Genomic DNA, 20,975 nt, shown 5'->3' on the forward strand with positions numbered 1-20,975 from the left:
CTTCTACCTCCTGTACCATTATGCTCTCCTATTACATTTCTCTTATTTTTGTGACACAAGGAATTAATTTTTATATTCTTATACCGGGTGGGCAATTTTAATTCCACTACCAGAAAATCTGGATTTTCTACTGGAAATTGGAAAAAAAGTCAAGTTTGATTTTAATTTTTTATTTTATTACTGGAAGTTAAATAAATTAGGCATTTTTATCGATGATATATATCTAGATTAATATATCAAGGCAATCACTTATAGTAAAAAATTTATTAGGCACGAAGTTCAAATGTAAAATTAAAATTATGCCAACTAAAAAGAATAACCTAATAAAATGTTTTGTCGCAAAAAAATTGATGCAATGAATATCAATTCAATAGCAAATATTCACAAATATGATAAAATAATTAAATTTAATCATTAATAATATAGAACTATTTACAGTTATCACAGCAAATAAAAATATTTTCTTTAAGTTATTCCCTTTACATATTTTTCGTATTCGTTTACAGTGAAAACGTATCAATTATACTTTCTTATAGACTTAATTTTGCAACCAAGAATTATTTCAAATCACTTATAATAAAGAAGAATGAAAATATGCGATTCAGTATTATTCATCGAAAATTTTCATCTACCCTAAATGTGAAAGATAGAGTAATTATAGATCTATAAAAAAAGTTATTTTCTTTTCTCGAGCACATAATGAAAAAAAGTTTGTATTTTTTTTTATTATTAAAAATAAATATGCTTTGAAAGAAAAGACAAAAATAAGTTAAAAAAAAAACAAAAAACAAAAGGACAGAGAATGAGTCGATAAAGTAATTGTAGTAGAGATTCGTGCCCGAAATAAATGATAAACGGTAAAATCGGTATTATATTTATATTTATAAAATTATTCATCATTAGAAAGCACATATGATCTACCTATATGACGTAATTCGCTACGACACGCGCGTACGGGCGCGCGAATTTACGAACGCCCACGAGCATCGGATGCGCCCATGCACTCACTCGACAAACAAACACACGTAAGAGACACGCAAGCGGCTGTACACATACATTTACCTACGTATTTGTATTAACTCTATATACGTAAGTATATGTACATAAGTGTAAAGATGAGTACATGTCCCTCTCTCTCTCTCTCTCTCTCGCTTGCTCTTCCACTCTCTTTCTCTCTCTCGCTCTCTCTTTCTCTCTCTCTCTCTCTCACGTTTGCTCTCATTTTTATCTCCCACTCTCTTTTTTCTTTTCTATGTATGTACGTGTACATATTCAGAGTACCTCACGAATGTGTTTTACAGAGATTATAACTTTGTAACTTTTTTTCAATTGGAAGAAAATGCAACGAAGTACGACGCGTCAAATGTCGATTGTATAAATAAATCGAATATCGATTGAAAAAAATTATTTTTCTTTTTTTTTTTGGGACAATTAGATTGTAAAATAACGTCAATAAACAATTTCAATCATCACATTCATATTAAAAAGCAAACCACCAGCCTTTAAATATCTACGATCATCTTACATACGAAATATATACACGCGATATATTTTTAAATATATTCAATATATATTAAGATATTAGAAACAAAAGAAAACTAAATATAATCAACAATCGTATATATATTTTTTTTTTCATTTTTAATTCACCGGTTTTGAAATCACATTAAGTATTTTTCACTTGCACATGTTAGCCTTAAGAAAAATTATATTCAAAGCTTTTTTATAAATTCGATCATTCGCTATTTCTTTTTCTCTTATTAAAATAACACGAGTCGTAACAATAAAATATTTTTATAATGATCCTTTTTTTCGTAATCTTAAGAAATATAAGACGACGTACCAATAAAATTATTCGTAAAAATAACAGTTTAAGAAATCGATAGACAGGAATAGACAGACTTTTACGCGTTGAGCGTCACGCAAATTCTTAAGGAAATCCCAGTCAGGCCATGCGCGTTACTTACTATTGGAAAAATAGTTGAATGTCAGTCACCGGCGACTGACGCGGCCTAAACTGAACAGAAAACTGCCGGTGTGAGCACTGACCAACACTGAACTTTCAGTTTAGGCCGCGTCAGTCACCGGCGACTGACATTCAACTATTTTTCCAATAGTAAGTAACGCGCATGGCCTAACTGGGATTTCCTTAAGAATTTGCGTGGCGTTCAACGTGTTAAACGACAATATTAAAACAAAAGAAGAATAAAAATTTGTACATATAATTTGCAAATTTCAACGACTATTCGACGTATAGAGGGTAAAATATAATCTTTAAGAGATCATTCAATGGCTCTCTCTTTCTGCAACGTATTTCTAATAAATTATATAATGGCAACCAAAACATTTTAATTTCTTTTTTTTCTATATATATTTCTACGAAACGTAATTTCTAATCTTTAATTTCTAATTTTCACATCATCTCGATGCATATTTAATAATATATATATTACGTTGCGTCGCAATTTCTTCCAAATCTATTAAACGGTGAACTTCCTGAAAAAATAAGACACTTGCGTGAGATTTCTTTCATATGTATGTATACGCGTATACACACTTTTCGCGTGTGTATACACATATAATATTGTAATTAGAAGTTTTCTCATTTATATAACAACAGATGTCATTTAGAAGTAATTCAGTGTGCATCTAAGATCCAAAAGAGAATTACCGAGCTATGCAAAATAGAAGATTGATTTCATTTCTTCACACGTATACATATATAAATATACGTAAGTTTATATAGTAATTATATATAAATAATCTATCGAGCAATTACTTATATATAACACGTATATAAATTAATATACATATATATACATATACATTCATACAATATATTTATATTAATATAAAGGTACTCTTACTATCAAATAGAAATACGCATACGCTAGATGTTCAATAATATCAATATTGATAAAATAATAAAATAATAATAATAATAATAATAATAATAATAATAATAATAATAATATTAATAATAATATTAATAATAATAATAATAATCTTAATAATAATAATAATAATAATAATAATAATATAATAATAATAATTAATCTTAATAATATTAATAATAATAATCTTAATAAAAATAATAATAATAATATTAATAATAATAATAATAATAATAATAAACCTTAATTTTATAATAATATAGTAATTGCAACAATAATATTGGTAATAGTGATAATGATAATGTGTGTGTGTGTCAATAATATTAATAAAATAAAATAAAATAATAATAATAATAGTTATAATCATATTAACAACAACAAGTATTCTTTGTCACATTTTGGTTGCAGATTCTTACAATCACAAATATATATTATTCATAATGCAATAGTCAAGAAGATGTTAAATTAAGAGAATACATGATAGTGCTCTATTCTTCTGTGTACAATAATTAAACCTATAAATAGTTTTATGTTTAACAGCCAGTGGTATAGTAAAGTATACCTTTGAGGTACCTACGTAGTTTTCTTTTCTTTCAGCGATATCAAACAAAATATCGACGGAGAGAACAACACGTGGCGCGCCATTGATTCGGGGGGAGTAAAACGTGAATTCCATCGCCGATATTATATTTCCTTTTATACATCTAATATCGCTCGAAAAAGCTGGGATGCTCCGAGAAAGGTTTTCTATATGTGAAACGTGTGTGTTTAGTGTTTTTGTTTTTTTTTTTTTCTGTGTACAATGTGTTTACGAATTATTATTGTAGCATGGCGACGTGCAATTCTATCGTAATTCCCTTTTTTCCTTTCTTTCTTTTGTTTTACAATAGATACGGTAAAATTATATATTTAAATTAACGCTCATCGTTAATTTTTTTTCCATGTCCCCATATTAATATTATTAATGTCACATCAGCCTCTCGTCATCTTTTCATTTTCTTTTTGTTGCTTTTCTCCCTCTTTCCTTTCCTTTCTTTTTAAACAGAACTTTGTTAATAATAAACGATCCAAGCAATAATGACAGCCTTGTAGTAACACGTACGCATTCACTCACACACCAATATCAATGAAACTTCTCGACACAGCCAAACATAGAAATGAAAACTTTTGGTCCTTCGAGTTCGGATAAAACGGCAGATGCTGTTTTTTATTTTATTTTATTTTATTTTATTTTATTTCATTTTTTTGTTTTGTTTCCTTTTTTTTGCAAGAAAAAAAAAGCTCCTTTTTCACCACGGATTATCACGATGAACGAAAAGGTTCCTAGAGAGCGTCGCGCACTATAGAGCTTTGCATTGTATTTGGTAATACGTATCCGAATACTGATTTCGTATGATAACGTTTATATATAATACAATAGTACCCATTACGTATAACGCATATAAAATGCATCTTTGATAGCAGCCTTTTCTTTTTAGGCTTCCATTTTCTTCTTCTTCTTCTTTTTCTTTTTCTTCTTCCCCCTCCGCCGTCCATTCCCACTCTCTCTCTCTCTCTCTCTCTTTGCTTTATCTATTTATTATTATTATTATTTTTTTTCCTTAATAATTTCTTTTTTTGTTTTTTCTTGCATCTTCAAACGTATATCACACATAATCCTTTACCGTCCAACAGCGTAGTAACCCGCAGTCACTCGGACAGAAGCTTTTGTAGCAACGATGATTTAGGATCACCTCGTACCGCTTCCTCCATAGTAGTCTAAAATTAAAAATATATTATAGGTTTATTAATAATAATTAAGAACATTTATTTATAATTTGTCATCTACGTTGATTTATTCCAACAGAGAAAAAAAAAAGGGAAAGAGAGAAAAAAAGCCAAGAAACAACGAACGAAGTGTTTTGCTAACTACCAGAATGTAACACAAAAATTATACAATCCAATAAATTGGATGATTTATTTAAAGCTCTCCTATAATAAGCTTCTACGAATTAATGCGAGGAAAAGAAAAAAAGAAGGAAAAGAAAAAAAAAAGTAAATCTTTTTAACAAGAGGAATTTTCTATGCATTTTTTGGTTTGTTTTAAAAGCAACAATTTGTTTTCACTACGCTAAGCAGAAAAAATTATTTCGACCTATTCACAGGAACCCCTCCCCCCCATTTGAAAAAGATATTCAAATCTCTAAGTTTTATATTGATTTTGCTAAACAAATGACAAAGTCTATTACTATTGTGTGACACACGTCGGTCATGCAAGAAGAACGAAACGCCTATTCCATAAACAAAATTTCAATGAATTTCATTATAAATCATTTTTGTAAAATAAATTTACTGTGAAAAAGCATTACGGATACGATTATCGGCAGTGTAATTATTACTCTAATTGCGAATAAAGCTTACAAAATCATCGCTTTGGTGGTGGTGAACGAAACATAAATTCGATCCTCGTGTAAACGGTTACACACAGCACATTCGCATAAAACGACGAAAAATATGAGAAGATGTTCGACCATTTTAAAAAGAAAAAAAAATGAAAAAAAAAAAAACGAGAAAGAAAATGAGAGAAAATGAGATCGTACCAATTGACCATTAATCTCATTTTCTTTTTATTTCCCGCATTTCCTTCCTTCCTTTCTTTCTTTCTCTCTCTCTCCTCTTTTTCAATTAAAAAAATCATTAATTACGAATCTTTCATACGCAATTTGATTCGAAAATTAATATTTATACAGTTTTCAAATATTAAATTTGGATTTTCGTTATAAATTGAAATGAATTTTTAATTACAACGAATAATGAAGAAACTAGCAGTAAAAAAATTAAAAGTTAAATAATAGAATAACATGCGAAATGGTGGAAAAATATTTAGAGAGTAAACAAAAAAAAAATGAAAGAAAGAAAGAAAGAAAGAAAGAAAGAAAGATGAAAAGAAAGAGAGAAAGATTAAAAAAAGATAATTTATATCTACCTTTTCCTCCCTATTTACGTATACTATAACACGATCAGTGCGAAAAATGAAAATAATCGTTAAAAAAAAATAAATAAATATATATATATATATATGTCGTGCAGCGAATACAGTTTTTGAAGCAAAGCATAAAGAGGAGGGTAGAGACATAGCATAAATAAAAATCAAAGTACGTAAGAGTAATTGTCGGAAGGGTCTTACCCTGGAGGATGAGGGGGCACTTCCGGTACTCCCAATGACCCAGCTCTTGCCGGGACCATCATTAACCACAGTCTCACCTAGTTGGGACATTGTAACATCACGCGTTACCACAAGTTACTTCAATTTCAATATTATATGCCTTTCTAATAAAAATTATACTGCAAAAGTTTCCTTTTTTTTTGTTACATGACGCGTTAATATAAATCCGATGCGATAACTAAAATATTCAACAAGGATACATAATAATAATAATATCAAACTCTTATGTGTGTGTCTCCTATTTGCATGCATGAAAGGATATAAGTATATATATATATATTTAAAGTAAAAAAAACGACAAAACAAAAATAATAAATTTTCTATCACTTGAAATTCGTACCAAAAAGAATTTTGTATACCTTTACCCCATAAAATCGGGTTATGTCTCTTTAATCATTACAACTGCCAGTAATACTTTTTCACAGTATTTCAAATTGATAATACATTTTTCGTAAGGTAAAAAATATTAGTTATAATTACAATGAGTATAAATTAGAATTAAAAAATTCAGCGTGTGTATATATTCGTTGCACAATCTCCCTACGAACCATCGTGAATATATGTGTAAAAAGAACGAAGTAAAAAAATTAATTTTATTTGTTTATTATTCTTAATACGCAACACGTACAAAAAATCGCTTTCACCCTTCAATCATAATTTGGAGAAAGAAAAAGATTGTCGCAGTATCATCGACGATTCGAAAAATTCCTAACGAGAAAATAAACGTAAAAAAGTGCGAAAAGGATGCTTATCTTCAAACCTACTACTACATTGTACAATCCTACGAATATGAAATGAAACCAGATCGAGAGATAATAAAATGTCTTATTAATCATTCATACCTGCAGTGGACATTTCAAATGTCAAACCAAGTGCTTCCAAATCGTCCTGAGAAACTTGACCAGAAAGATTGTTAGGTATATTGTTGGGTACCCTTTGTTGTTGCTGTTGTTGCGTCCTCGCACCAACTATAGCCCTTAATTCTTGCCGAACGAATTCTGATGTCATACTTCCAGTTGTACTTGTGTTACCTGCGACAAAATCAATTCATTTCGTTAATTTTACGTCGACATTATCGATATTAAGTGATAAAAACATTTTTCTCTTTTTGGTTTGGTTTGGTTTACCGTTAGAACGATCGGGTTCTATTAAATGGGAAAGAAAAAAACATAGAATAGAAAGAATATTATTGTTGTGTGCATGTCAATTAGGTCGTATCTTAATTACCCTTTCACCTTTCTTCAAAAATAACAAAAATGAAATGTAAAGGATCGTGCAGAGAATGTCTTACAGATGGCTAAAAAAACAATGCACTTCCTCTATGTGGAAAGCATTAACATTTTCCTGTAAATCGATCAAGGAACAGGGTATTGTTTTTTTTTTTATTACACAACGGGATATTTACATTTTGTTAACATCCATGACATCGATCCTATTTGTTCTTTCTTTTTTTTTTTCTTTTTTTCTTTTTTCTTTTTGTCCCTAATAAAATTTCAGAAATATACTTTCAGAGTTTAATCTCAATTTTCTATTTTGTTGAAACACGCGTTGAACATATGTCTCAACTTGACGACATATACTTTCTCGCAGCTATAATTTCTTAAATTCAGAAACTAAGAGGAAAAAAAAAAGTATTTGAAAGATTTAATCAATAAGATTTGATATCAAATACGAACTACATGAGAAAATATTTAGAGCATAGAAAAAAAAGATTATCAAGATTGATTGTTTGATGTTCTTTAACATATAATTAATAAAGGACAAAACCTCGTCGTTAGTAAATCTTTTCCACCGTGCTTATATTATAAAGTGATACTTAAGATTACTGGTTTACATCAAAGCGTTACTGTACATAGGTGAACACAGGAGAATAATGGCAGGATGAATATAAGATGATAATACATCTTTCGGATGAACCTCTTGCATTGTTGTTTCCATTAATAACATGATTTCATATACACAGAGTCGTGCCGATATCATTCTATATTCCCTAACAATATATTTTTAATATCATTATTCACATTATATAATAATAAATATGTATATGTATAGTATTCGTATAGAGAATATACATGTACATCGGCCCAACTATCGTCACGATGCGTTAAATCACGAGCACACGAAGAGTAAATGGTCTATATCCATATCTCACTCATTAGATTAAAACAATGTATATAAAAAAGTTTTCTAATCTCTTTCTCTTTCTCTCTCTTTTTCTTTCTCTAGGAGAGATTAGAAGAATATGATTTATGAAGGAGTTATGAATATAGATCCACGATGCAGGATGGAAATTAATGAGACGAAACGCTATTAGTGTTTCTTGATATTATTAGAAGCATACCAAACGTTAAGGCTTCCGTAATAAACCCTTTATCTTGTCTACAATTAAAGAACTTACTAATTAAATAAGAAACCTCAGCATCTTTCATTGAAATGATAATAACTATAACGTTCGAAAATAGTGCAAGAGAATAATATACGATGCGAAGGTGTTTCGAAGATATAATTCGTGCTGAGGTATTTACTAAAGCACAGTGTAATTACACTACGGTATCTACTATCAATGGGATATAAGAGAAAAAACCTAGAATATATATTTCGTGACATAAAAATGCATTGTACAGGCAATAATCATCCCTCAATAACTAAGATCTTATTTTGGAATGTCGACGTGTTCGATTACATACTAAATGTTTGTTCAAAAACTTCATAGCGGTGCATCATGCGCTATAAGAGAGGGGGCAGGGAAGAAAAAAGAGAGAGAAATAGAAAGAAAAAAGAGAGAGAGAGAGAGAGAGTATGCTTCTTAATACAAAGTGATAGGAATATCGTTTAATTATCATTCCAAATGACCTAGAGCCTTTGGGGAGGATTACATATTCGCAAGAGCGTTATCCGTTGAAATTACTATTGAAAATGATGATATATTATTTACAACGTAGTTAGAATAATGTATTTTATGAAATAGCCAAATAAATGAATGATAAGCGTAGAAACTTTGGAACGAGTATGGATGCGAAAGCAAATCTTGTTACACGATTTTTGGCGGCCAATAATGCTTTGTTTCGTACATAAAAACGGTATTCCAAAGCAAACTTCATTTCGATTTTAATTGAATATAAACGAGTAAGATTATTGTAAAATATAGGATCGCTTTCGCGAAGAAAAAAGGGTTCACGGTGTAGATATTAGAAAAGCATACTGTCCAAATAAAAAAGTAACCGAATGTACGAAACATAGCGTTACAACGCTATGACATAATAACCATCAAGCGATCTTTCTCAATCACGATTTTATAAACATTGTTAAACATAAATGAAGTTGTTCACGAAGACACTTTTTCGGCCGTAATAAATATCTTGACATAGGAAAGAAGACTGGAATATTCGCGTTAAGACAAAATTACATTGACTGACTCGTGATTATAGCGATTATCTCAAAAACGATTGCGATATGTACAATTTGAATGCCTGGATGGGTGTCGTGAAAGAATGATGTGCTTCCATGTACCAATCTCATGCCTGGTACACCTCCCAGTGGTACATTATTTTTAAGTAAGGAGTGTAATGATGGCGAAGTGATGGTCACATGACATTAAGAGGTCATATGACTTACCACCCATGTGGTGATTGACAGGATTACCGGGAGGCAGTGACCTGACATCCTGCGTATCCCCAGAAGAATAGAGCGGTACGGACGTCCGATCGTAACAGAACTGATTGTTCTGCATATCTGGTGTGTTGATAGTGTTGGCGCTCGTGTGGTATATCATAGAAGAATGTTGTTGATTCGAGAAGTGTTGGGTATTGGTGGTATTGTGTGGATTATGATTCGGTGCTGCAGGGCAACCCGAATGTGGATGACTAGGTGAAAGAAGAGGTTGTTCCTTATTCACTCCGCCATAGTGTCGGGGCGAACCAACCCCACCTGCAACATTCATTATGTCTATCTTCTTGCCATTTTACTTCAACTTAAACAGTATGTAACTTTGATCGATCGCTAAATTGGGATGCATATATAGAAATAGATTATTATTATTCAATCTTTTCGTATACATATTATTTTTCTTTTCAATCTTCTACAAAGTTTCATTTATTTTATTTTAATGATTTTCAATCTTTAAATTACACTATATAAAATACCTTCTTCTGTATTCAAATCTTATATGATTAATGAAATCATGAACACATATATAAATGTGTAAATAAATATATATATATATATTCATGATTCTATATCAAATCCAATGCTAATTGATAAATTATTAAAAGTATTTATTTGGAAGAGTGATATACTTACCCCTTAGAAAACGACCTATAATACTCCGTTCACATGTTTCGTTACGAATATATAATAGCGTTTACATTATCGTTACTTTTACAAATTGCATATCTCTGTATAGTAAAATCATACAGAATTAATCAAGACTTCATCTTTCATGTAGTATAATTCACTGAGTAGTAGATAAACAAAAAAAAAAAGAAAAAAAATCAACATCTCTTAAACTATGATCTAAATTTCATGAATTTCCAAACAAGAAGATGTAAAATGCGTATATAGAATGCATCAATTACTCACAACGAAGCTCTTACAATGACGATAGTTTTGACACAGTACATATCATTTGATTCATCACGAACACATCTTCGTAAATTGAGACCATAGATACACTTCGTCTTAGTACGAAGAAAATTACATCACTCTTAGAAACGCACTCGTTGCACTTTCTCAACGTAAAAATAATTCCAAGAAGGTGGAACGAGAGAAATTGAAGGGAAAAAAGGGTGGGGGGAAGAAAGAAAAAAGAAAAAAATAGAAGAAAGAAGAAAAAGATGAAGAGGAATACACAAATTGAGAAAAAAAAAAGAAAAAAAAAGAGAAAAAAGAATTTTGTACAAAGAACCAGATTACTTACGTTACCCGGAGTCTATTAACACATAACATTATTAAGAATACGTCAACATGAAGTATATACCGTGTAATAAAACATCTTAAAGGCGGCACATTCCCACTCGTCAACCTACATACATTTTATCATTAAACGTATCCCTGAGACGTATTCCCAGGGAAAACGAAAATCGTATCGATATGTATAAAAATGGAACAATGTTTAAAAAATGTACTTATGTATATATAAGGATAATAAAAAAAAAAAAAAAGTACGCGATTGTTATAGATGATTATAGTTTCTTACCTGGCAACTGAGTCGTCGCAGAAGGCGTCGATGTAGTCCGTTGCAAGCGATATTGAGCAGTAGGGTTAGGAGCACCAGGATTTGGACCAGGTGGAAATTGGCTAGCTGTAGGAGATGTAGGTGGGGGAAATGTTTCGGCAGGAAACGGAGATTGCCTTGCAGAGGCTGGTGTTCCAGGCGATGGCATCGACCTCTGCTGTTGCTGAAGTTGTTGTTGCGTAGTTGGTTGTTGTTGAGATCTCACCTGGTTAACGTTAAATAGCCTCGGAGTGGTGCCATAATTGCCCTATATCACAAATATGACAATGCAATAGATTGAGACGATCTTGGTACGGTAATAAAAAGCTAAAAAAGGAAATAACTTACTTGCGTTACTCGAGGTGATAATGGTTGCGGATGAGAAAAGGACAATATATTGGCAGGAGAATGCGGCGAGAGTCTCGCAGCTGCTGACACTTGTTGACCGCTGTTAAAATTATTATTCACAATGGGACTATATAAAGAGAAAGATTCGTCATGTATAACCGATCGAGATCAAAATAATATCGATTAAATTAAAAAAAAAAAAAGAAGGAAATACTTACTGTTGTGGTAACGTCGATGGGTGGGAATACGAATGAGCGATTCGGTGACCGGAACTGATTTGGACGGATCCCCCATAACTCGGAGAAACTTGGGAGTCAGGGACGCTCGATCGCTGCAAAAATTAAACAAATGATCGATTAATCATTAAATTCAATTTTGTATTAAATCGCGAAAGAAAATTTAGATTATCAAGGGTACCTGTAAAGATACATTTGGCGCAACAGTATTATTTAATAGATTATCAATATTGTGTATGCCAGTTGTAATTTGGTCTGTCGCCGTTGCGTTAGATGGAATGAGCAATTGTTGCTGCTGTTGTTGCTGCAGTAATCTTTGCTTCAATTGTTGTTGTTGCTGTTGTTGTATCAGTTTAGAACGCTGTAATTGCAGATGCTGTTGCGTAAACTGCGTGGTAGGCTGCCTAACGACCAACTGAGCATTGAACCTCATCCTTGCTTGTTGTTGATACATTGGAGGTGGTTGGTAACTGTGACTGGTCGTCACGGGTGTCGTTACCAACTAGAATTGTCAATTTAATCGCGTTTAGATCAAGTAAAAAATAATATCAAAAGTCACACACAATTATAAACGAGTATGTAAACCTACTGCAGTCGAATACGCAGGAGGCGTGCCAGGTATGGTTATGGTGGAAGACGTTGGATTTACGGCAGTTTCGCATAACATCAACGACTTCTGAATAGCATTTATTGCCATTTTCTCATTCATAGCATTGTTTTGCGGTGCCTCAATAACGTCCAGGAGATTTGTTAACGCAGACGATTCTATTGAATCAAAATTACAATATCTAATATTAGCAATACTTTCGCTGCCACGCATTAGAGATGAACCCAACATAATATATAAAAATGCGTTTTCAATGTCATTGCCGCGATAGCGAAAATGCACGGATAAAATATCTTTAAATCTTGTTTCGCACTAAATAAATTCTCCCGGTATAGTGAAAAATAATTACCTGAGATAGGTTCGTCCGGAACAAATTCAATAACTTGATCCAAAATCTCAGAAAGATCTGGGTCGGACGATTGATTATCCCAAGTACTTGGGTCGGTACACGTTTGACGGTATTCTCCGCTATCTCCAAATTCCGAATCCACTTGACCCAATTGCGGCCTTTGTTGCTATTTATTGAAAATATTAAAATAATAAGAACGTTAGTGCACTTTGATCAAAATCTATGAATTGTTTTGAAAATTACCTGACTTAGCATATGAGTGAGGTAGGAGTTGTTGGTTGCTTGACGAGGTAGTTGTCTTGATTGGTTCTGCAGAGGAGTACGAGCCGAAGTAGCCGTTGTTGTGATCGTATTGTTCCCACCGACTGTTTGTATGTGGCCACCTGTCCACGGTTGTTGTTGCTGCTGTTGCTGTTGTTGCTGCTGCTGCTGTTGTTGTTGTTGTTGTTGCTGTTGTTGTTGTTGTTGTTGTTGCTGTTGTTGCTGTTGCGACTGATGTTGCTTTAAGCGATCGCCACCAGCACTGCCACGTGGAAGCTTATCCTAAAAGTAAAATGTACATATATATTCGTTTACGTTAGTACACAATACTCATGTTGCCCTTTTCGCGTGGCCTAATAATGTACGAAAGTAGAATATCTCGGGTATTTACTTGCGGCGTTGCCGATATCACAGATGCAGGAATAGGTGGTATGGTCGTTGGTTGAGGCGGTTGTTTTGCCAATAACGAAGCTAACATTTTATTTTTCTCCCATAGTTTGCTCGTCGCATTCGTCGAAGCGTTAGTACCCGTAGAAGACACCTGATGCGAGCCATCCATCGGTCGTTTAACGGATATATTGAGATCACCATCGTCTCCAGGTCTTTTCTGGCCGACTTGAGAAGTACTACCGAGTCCGCTATGATCACTTCCCGATTGCGATGGCGAAGGAGTGCTATTCCGAAAACCAAGACTCCGTAATAGAGGATCGTCATCCCGGTTCTAATAATATAACGAATAGAAAGACACTTTAGTAAAACAGTTAAGCCAATTTAATAAATCGATTCTTATAACTTTCTATTCTTTGAAAGGATATATGTGTACCTGTTGCTCTTGTATTTTCCTTTCCTCGTCTTGATCTTTTAACAACTGTTGAAGAAGTTCATTTCTCTTTTTCAATCCAGCCCGGGTTTCCTCATCCTCGTCATTTGTCTCATTTAGTAACTTTAAATATAAATATCTTTAATATATAGTCTAAAGAAGAAGAAGAAAAAGAATGCGAGCATCTTAAAATCTACTCTGCTTAAAGAGATAAAAGAAATAATTGATTTGTTTGGAAGGTTTAGATAATAGATAGAAATGAAGAAAATCACCTGTAGAAGCATATTATTTCCAAGAGCGGATTTGGAATGCTCCATATTCGATTTTGGCATGTTACTAGGACTTGTTCTCATTTTGTTGTTATGTTCAGAATGATAATCATCTTCGTCTTGCTGATTCAACAAAATTTTCAATATCCTGTGTTTATTTTGGTTATCTGAATCGTTATTCGTATTGTCTTGATTATCCTCACTAGCACTGGAGCCTTTCGTTAACAAGTTTCTAAGTCTACCGGATTCGGTGGACACGACACTGTTTTGAGTTTCGGCGGGCGTTGAGGCATTCGTCCTGGCAGTTGCATTGTCCATGGTACCGCTGGTAGGACATCCACTTTTTCCTTCCTCGATCCTCTTAGCATTGAGAGCTGGCAAAATGACCGGTGCCGTGGCACCAGCGGCAGCAGCAACGGCTACGGAAGTAGCACCGTTGGTATTGACGTTGTTGTTGTTGACGGGGGTGTTGTTGCCAGCCGAGGCAGCAGCCGCGGCCGCAGCGGCAGCGGCAGCCGCAGCTGCAGCAGCGTTATTACCAGCAGTCAACGTCGAGGATGACTGCGACTCCTGTAGCGGACTGAACGGGAAGGAATTACTGAAGGTGTGCGCCGCGTTGACCGAAGAGGACGGGCTGAAAGCGCGTAGGGGACTACAGTGAGACGGCACAGCTGAATTAGAGGTAAAGGTTCCTCCTCCCTGGGGACTCGGCGATGTCGGGGCTGGCTGAGAGGGTGGTCGCGAATCTGTTGGCCCGCTTCCTCTCGATTCGGGCCTTTCCGGCCAACCACCGCTACCGTCTAAGTCCCATGACGAGCCGCGGAAGAACGGTTCGAATTCCAAGTCCATGCTCCCGGAAAAGTGGTTGAACGAATTACTCGTAGTTAGCGAGGCTAATGAGTTGCAAGAGTCGCCGGTACTAAAGGCGATCGAGTTCGACGACGTAGCAACGTGCGTCGTCCCCGTCAATCCACGACCACCACTGATACCACTCACTTGACCGTTTAGATGTGCCACGGACATCAACAGACCACCCACGTTATTGTTATTGTTACCATTATTATTATTACTATTATTTGCACAACGGTTACTAGAATGTCCCGAGCACACTTTGTTGTTGGAAAGCTGACCACCCTCGATAGGCGTTAAGTCATTGTCCCTATCATGGACAAAAACCAAAACACATGTATCGCCAGTTAGCACCAGATCTCTTAACGCTAGATCTTTTAACGCTACAATTTTTAACGCTAGATCTTAACGATATGCAATGAATGCGTATACGATTATATATGTGTATATGTGTTATATAATTTTTATTATCGTGCCTCAGTGAACAGTGTGCGTCAGTCATCGAGTCTCTTCCAAAAAAAAAAAAAGAAGAAAAAAAAGAAAACAATAAAGCATTATTTTAAACAAGCCAAATTTTAATCCATCTGTTATGCTTTCCTGGAACAATCAATACAGATTTAAAAAAAGAGAACAAACTGACCGATACTGTACACTGTTCATTGATGCGAAATTTCAACCTAGATTAAATTGTTTTTTTTTCTTTTTTAATGATTCATTACTTAACGTTCAACGTAATATGTACATCGTGAAAGTGCGTACGAATATAGAGCAGCGTTTACACGTGTGTGTCTATCTTTGTGTTACAGCACACCATATTTTTTGAACGAATGAGATGTTACATATCGATCAGATATCATAGCAGCTTTTGTAATCTTTCAAAATGATCATTGTGGGCAGGTTGTATGGTCAACAGGTTGTAACGCTAATGAATCTTATGAAATGAAATTGATATATAATGGAATAAGCGAGCGTTGAATCGTGCTATACTTGTTACAATTAGTTTAACCATTGATGCGGAAACATATGTAATATTACGTACGATGTAGGAAAGGCAATGTGATATTAGAAATAGTGTTATTTTAATTTGAAGAGTGGCCAGATCTCCAACACCGAAAAAATTTCAAAGTACGCCTCATGCATTCCCGCCGTCTAATCGAATAAGAAACAATAACATAATGCGAGTACGAGATTTTGCATTCCTAAAGCTTTCGTAATAACGTGGCATAAAATCAACGGTAAAAGAGTTAAATGTATGATAAGCAATCATTTCTCCGCGCGAATGAGAATAAAATAGAGTAGAGTTCAAAATAAGAAACGGTAAAATGAAAGATCTTGCAGAATATAAGATACCCAATCTAACGATAAGTTATATTAAACAAGGTAAGAGAAATGAAAAGATTGGTGGTACATACGAAATGTAACCAGTGTATATATATAATAAATAAAAAAAAAAAAACATCTAGCGCCAGTATATAGTTCTCACTTAATTCGAATCGTCGAACGTTGTTTCACATTGTTATTTCAAATCGAAATGAAATATTTCTGAGTAACGGGGGGTGGGGAGGAGGAGGTTTATTTCCAGTGTTCACGAATGTCGTGTGTCGATTAGAATAAAATACGATAGAAATAAATAAAAAAAAAAAAAAAAGAGATTGACTTACCCAATGATGGAACTGGTGGCCATCATGAAGTCCGATTCATGGCCGTTTATCACATTCGCTTTGAAAAGTTTCGATTTCGTTTGTATATTAAGGAACTTATCAGGGCTAACGCGCAGTCGATAAACGGCGCTCGTACTCTCTCCAATTTGAAGCGTATCGTTCAAATGTGCAGTTAAATTATTGAGATCATGAGGGTGGCACAAATCCTTTATCATCGTACCGACCATGTCCTGCAAAATGATGAAAAATCCTTTTGTAAGAAGTAAGAACGAAGAATAATAATAATGCGTTAACTCTAAAAGGTTATACTTGTTTTTTTCTGATGCGTCTATGATAAGTAAACGTAGCGCATAAATGAAAAAATCAGGACTAGTTTGAGTGAAACAAACGTTGATTGTAATAGTCGCTTAGTATAAGAAAGAAAAGTCTTAAAAAAGTCTTACCTTACTCAGATACTTGGAATAAGTGGCCGACAACCAACTAAGATCGACCGCGATGATTTTGCCCGTAATATCCAATTTAACAGTGAATTGTTCGATCGGTGTAGTTATGGGTTTCTCGTTTGGTGGTATTCTACGTGCCACGCACATTACGCAAGGACCACCAACGTCTGGGGATTCGGAGGACACATCACCGCTCTCGAGTCGTTCGATATTACTTGACAAAAGAGACGAACAGATTTGCATTGGCTCGTATTTTGATACCCTTTGTTGCTTCTCCTCCATCGTCTCGTCTTTGTCATCGGGAGGCTTTACCAGGAAGCGGCAATTGAAAGTACGACTCCTCGTTTGAGGCTGCGGCTCGCTCGTCCAGCCTAATAACAATCGTACAAATCAAATTAAACATTTTTCAAGATCCTAATAAACCCCGTCTACACACTTTCTCACGACCAGTCAAACGACCAAGTCATTTTATTTCTCATCCCTATTCTACATTCAATGAAATTACTAAAGGCGAAAAACATATATATGAATTGAAAGAAATGTAAAATTAATCATCGGTTCGCATCTGACACAAATGTACCACAAGAACAAAAGTCAATTCTTAAGAGTTAATAAATGTTAATTTGATTGTCAAATAGAACTAATTAATGCGATATTCATTCAATCCTAACGATGTAATTACCGACTAAAAGTGAAATTAGCACGTTTCATTGTTGAGATAACTACCTAATGACATGGGCAACAACGTAGGCATGAAGGTGTTGTGGTCTCCATGATGTATAATATTATATATATCTTTTCCCAATACATCGTCCTTCGTATAATTGATATACTGAATAATGTTATCCGTTACGTATTCCACTCGTCCCTCGCTATTTAAGACGAACAGGAAACCGTCTAACGCCTGCAAAAATAAGAAGAAAAAAACGATGAAACAAATGTAGACACACAGTTATACATGGGAGTAGAGCATCATTAAATTTGAAAAGATGAGAAAAAAAAAAGTCGCCGCGAAAAGGAAAGCAAGTACCTATCGTAGGAAGCTGTTAATAGTCTTACAAGCAATATTCTTTTTGATATCAGTACAACATATACGAGTATAGGCCTGTACTATTTCCTTACGTGGCCAAGCTGTTCTCCTTTTAACAACTTCCTGCAAATAATTGATCGAGATCGGATCTAAGCAGCGTTCCGGATTGTTAACCGACACGCGGTGATTGTTGTCTTCTTCTTCTTCTTCTTCTTTTAAATATTACTCTCTCGAGAAGAAGAAGAAGAAGAAGAAGAAGAAAAAGAAGAAGAAGATGTCGATGAAAGATTACGTTCAATTAATCGTCAAGCGTAATACGTAAATAGAAATCGATCATTTTCATTTTTACCTCCAATAGAATTGGACCAACTTGATCGTTGGACAGTATGTTAGGATTCGACGAAGATACTTCCCCTTGTTGCACGGCATGACTGTTCGAGCCCTCTTGTTGTCTGATGTGCCGAATCTGTAAGGTAAAACAGTGCTGTCAGAAAATACGAGTCAACGCAGTTTAGTAAGCATAAATGTATAGTCAACACGTGGTAGTAGGTTGACCTACTAACTGGCTGGCAGCCATTGAAAATCTGATTTTATTTTGCACAGGAAGCTTTTTTATCTTATCAAAGGAAAATAAAAATAAAAATAAAAAATAAAAAAATAAAAAAACAGGAAAGATGAAATATCCGGTAAAAGAAAAAAAAGGGAGAATTTTCCTTTTTTTGTTTTTTTTTGGAATTACAAGTAAAAAAAAATATATACATATAAATTTCGTTAAAAAATTTTTTTTTTCTCAACGATCATTGTACGAGTTTTCGCGTAAGAGAACACACAGTGGTATTCCAACGAGATCCGTATATTGATGAGAATAAATTTCATACGAATGACGCATACCCCTCGAATGCAACACACTTCGACTTTTACAAATGCAATCTCATTTTTCTCCATGTCGAAAAATGAAACGAGATGCCGACGATGCTAAAAATTTTTATAACGTAAATCACCGGACGAGCAAAGCTTTCACCGGTTATTCGAGATTTTCAAAAAGAAAAGACGAGTAAAATAAATAAACACCTTAAAAGACGTACAAAGAATTCTGCATTCTCTTTCATCGAATATGCCATTCGTTTTTCTTTTACCACGCCATTGCAATTTCACGCATAAAGATAATACGAAACGCTGATTCGACTTTTCCTCCTTTCCGCGATCATGAATCGTTCGTAGAATTTAAAACGAACGTTTCATTCGTATAATGAATTATTTTATTAGCGAGAATTCATTTATGTTTTTTACAAAATATGGTTCAATAAAAAAGGAACGAGATAATTAGATGAAGTAACGAAAGTTTTAGAAAATTCTAGAACCGTAATGGTGACGTCGAGAACAACTTTTTTTCAATGATGTAAAAAGAAAAAAAAAGAAGAAGAAGAAGAGAAAAAAGAAAGTATATAGAAAGAAGATTCGACGCTTAACGAAAATTCAAAATGGAAAAGTCGTTCGTTTTTGCGATTCATTCGATTCGATGATCGTGATAGTACCTAAATGGGCAGGCAAGGCGGACAAACGAGAAAATAATCAGGTTGGGTGACCTCCATCCGCCATTTTAAAACCAAAATAGTCACGTGTTCTGGAATACTACTCTATATACAATGGATGCATCCATGAGGCAGAACAGCTTGGTTGCAACAATATCGCTTCGTCGTTTAACACTTTCGCTAAGCATTTGTAAACGTTTCAAACCTATCAGACAGGTAAATCGAATGAATTATCAAACGAGTTTACAAATTAATGACGATTTTACATTAGCAATAGCCGAAGAAGGTAAAACGTAGAATCGTCTACATTCTAATCTTTAACAAATTTACACATTCGATCTGGAATTACGTTTCCAGTTGTCATTGTAATACATTAGTGTCCATTTAACGTATTAAATAACGATCATTATCCATGTAAAATAACATTTCAACAGGTAAGCAGCACGCAACGGAAACTATATTATTCACAATAATCACTTAATTATTTCTTACAGAAAGCGCGGGTCAGGCAGGTCAAGCTAAAACGTAGCGAATGAATGTCATGTGTGCTGTTTCGAACAATGGGTAAAAGGTTTTCCTAAAGTTTATTGTTAAGCATTGCCAACGATATGGAAGAAGATCGAAAGAGAGGCAGGCAGTGGCAGTGGCAGCAGCAGCAGCAGCAGCAGCATCAAAGAGACAACACAATCCTGTTCGAGATGAGTCATTTTTCGTTCGGTGCATCGTCCTATACCCACCATGCCGGTAAGAAAATCCTCTGGAAGACCTCAAAGTGAGCTTATCTCGAGGAAGGAAAGTAAAAGATAAAAAGATTTCATCATGGATATCCATGGAGAGAAATAAAGAAACTGCTACTATCTCGAACGTCGTCGTAAATACGTCAGAGAACTTACCGTTGGAGAAGGTGGTACGGTGGGGGTGGGATAACTGAGGGATTGCGAGTCGCATATGGCTCCTCTTCTATTTGTTTGTTCCGGCAAGGTAAGAGAAGAGGACCCCCCACTATTTCAGTAGGGAACTCACTTGTCTCTTCAGCTGCAGAGCTTTTGTTTTTTGACAAAAAGGTGCATGGATTGGTGCCTAATGAACTTAAATCGTGGGGGAACGGATTTATTGATGGCGAGGATGGACGGACGGACGGACGGACGGATCGTGCGGGCTCACGACGACAGAGAAGAAGAAGAACTTGCCCACCCTTGACGTACGCAAAAGAAAGAGAAAAAAAAGTAAGACAGAAGATCTCTGTAAAACCGACCAAC

General features: G+C 34.3%; 1 protein-coding gene across 14 annotated transcripts in view; it reads right to left on the bottom strand.

The window, feature by feature from the left end:
• Positions 1 to 4,552: 4,552 nt before the first annotated feature.
• LOC122514935 (nuclear receptor coactivator 2-like) overlaps positions 4,553 to 20,975 on the bottom strand; it is a 42,430-nt gene continuing 26,007 nt past the window's right edge. For 8 of the 14 annotated variants that reach the window (XM_043632121.1, XM_043632105.1, XM_043632123.1 and 5 more), the window contains 18 exons: positions 18,534 to 18,650; positions 17,881 to 18,058; positions 17,155 to 17,525; positions 16,712 to 16,941; positions 14,205 to 15,360; positions 13,936 to 14,055; positions 13,504 to 13,833; positions 13,095 to 13,394; positions 12,852 to 13,017; positions 12,485 to 12,660; positions 12,077 to 12,397; positions 11,878 to 11,990; positions 11,660 to 11,786; positions 11,294 to 11,579; positions 9,715 to 10,026; positions 6,942 to 7,130; positions 6,061 to 6,137; positions 4,553 to 4,652 (listed from right to left, as the gene is read on the bottom strand). In XM_043632121.1, coding sequence (XP_043488056.1) covers positions 4,584 to 4,652; positions 6,061 to 6,137; positions 6,942 to 7,130; positions 9,715 to 10,026; positions 11,294 to 11,579; positions 11,660 to 11,786; positions 11,878 to 11,990; positions 12,077 to 12,397; positions 12,485 to 12,660; positions 12,852 to 13,017; positions 13,095 to 13,394; positions 13,504 to 13,833; positions 13,936 to 14,055; positions 14,205 to 15,360; positions 16,712 to 16,941; positions 17,155 to 17,525; positions 17,881 to 18,058; positions 18,534 to 18,650 — 4,638 coding nt within the window. In that variant the 3' untranslated portion in view covers positions 4,553 to 4,583. The remainder of the gene's footprint in view (positions 4,653 to 6,060; positions 6,138 to 6,941; positions 7,131 to 9,714; positions 10,027 to 11,293; positions 11,580 to 11,659; positions 11,787 to 11,877; positions 11,991 to 12,076; positions 12,398 to 12,484; positions 12,661 to 12,851; positions 13,018 to 13,094; positions 13,395 to 13,503; positions 13,834 to 13,935; positions 14,056 to 14,204; positions 15,361 to 16,711; positions 16,942 to 17,154; positions 17,526 to 17,880; positions 18,059 to 18,533; positions 18,651 to 20,975) is intronic. The other 6 variants (XM_043632094.1, XM_043632142.1, XM_043632139.1 and 3 more) reach the window with 6 other exon arrangements.

The sequence above is a fragment of the Polistes fuscatus genome, unplaced genomic scaffold, assembly GCF_010416935.1.
Source record: "Polistes fuscatus isolate 324 unplaced genomic scaffold, CU_Pfus_HIC Scaffold1, whole genome shotgun sequence".
Classification (NCBI taxonomy): Eukaryota; Metazoa; Arthropoda; class Insecta; order Hymenoptera; family Vespidae; genus Polistes; species Polistes fuscatus.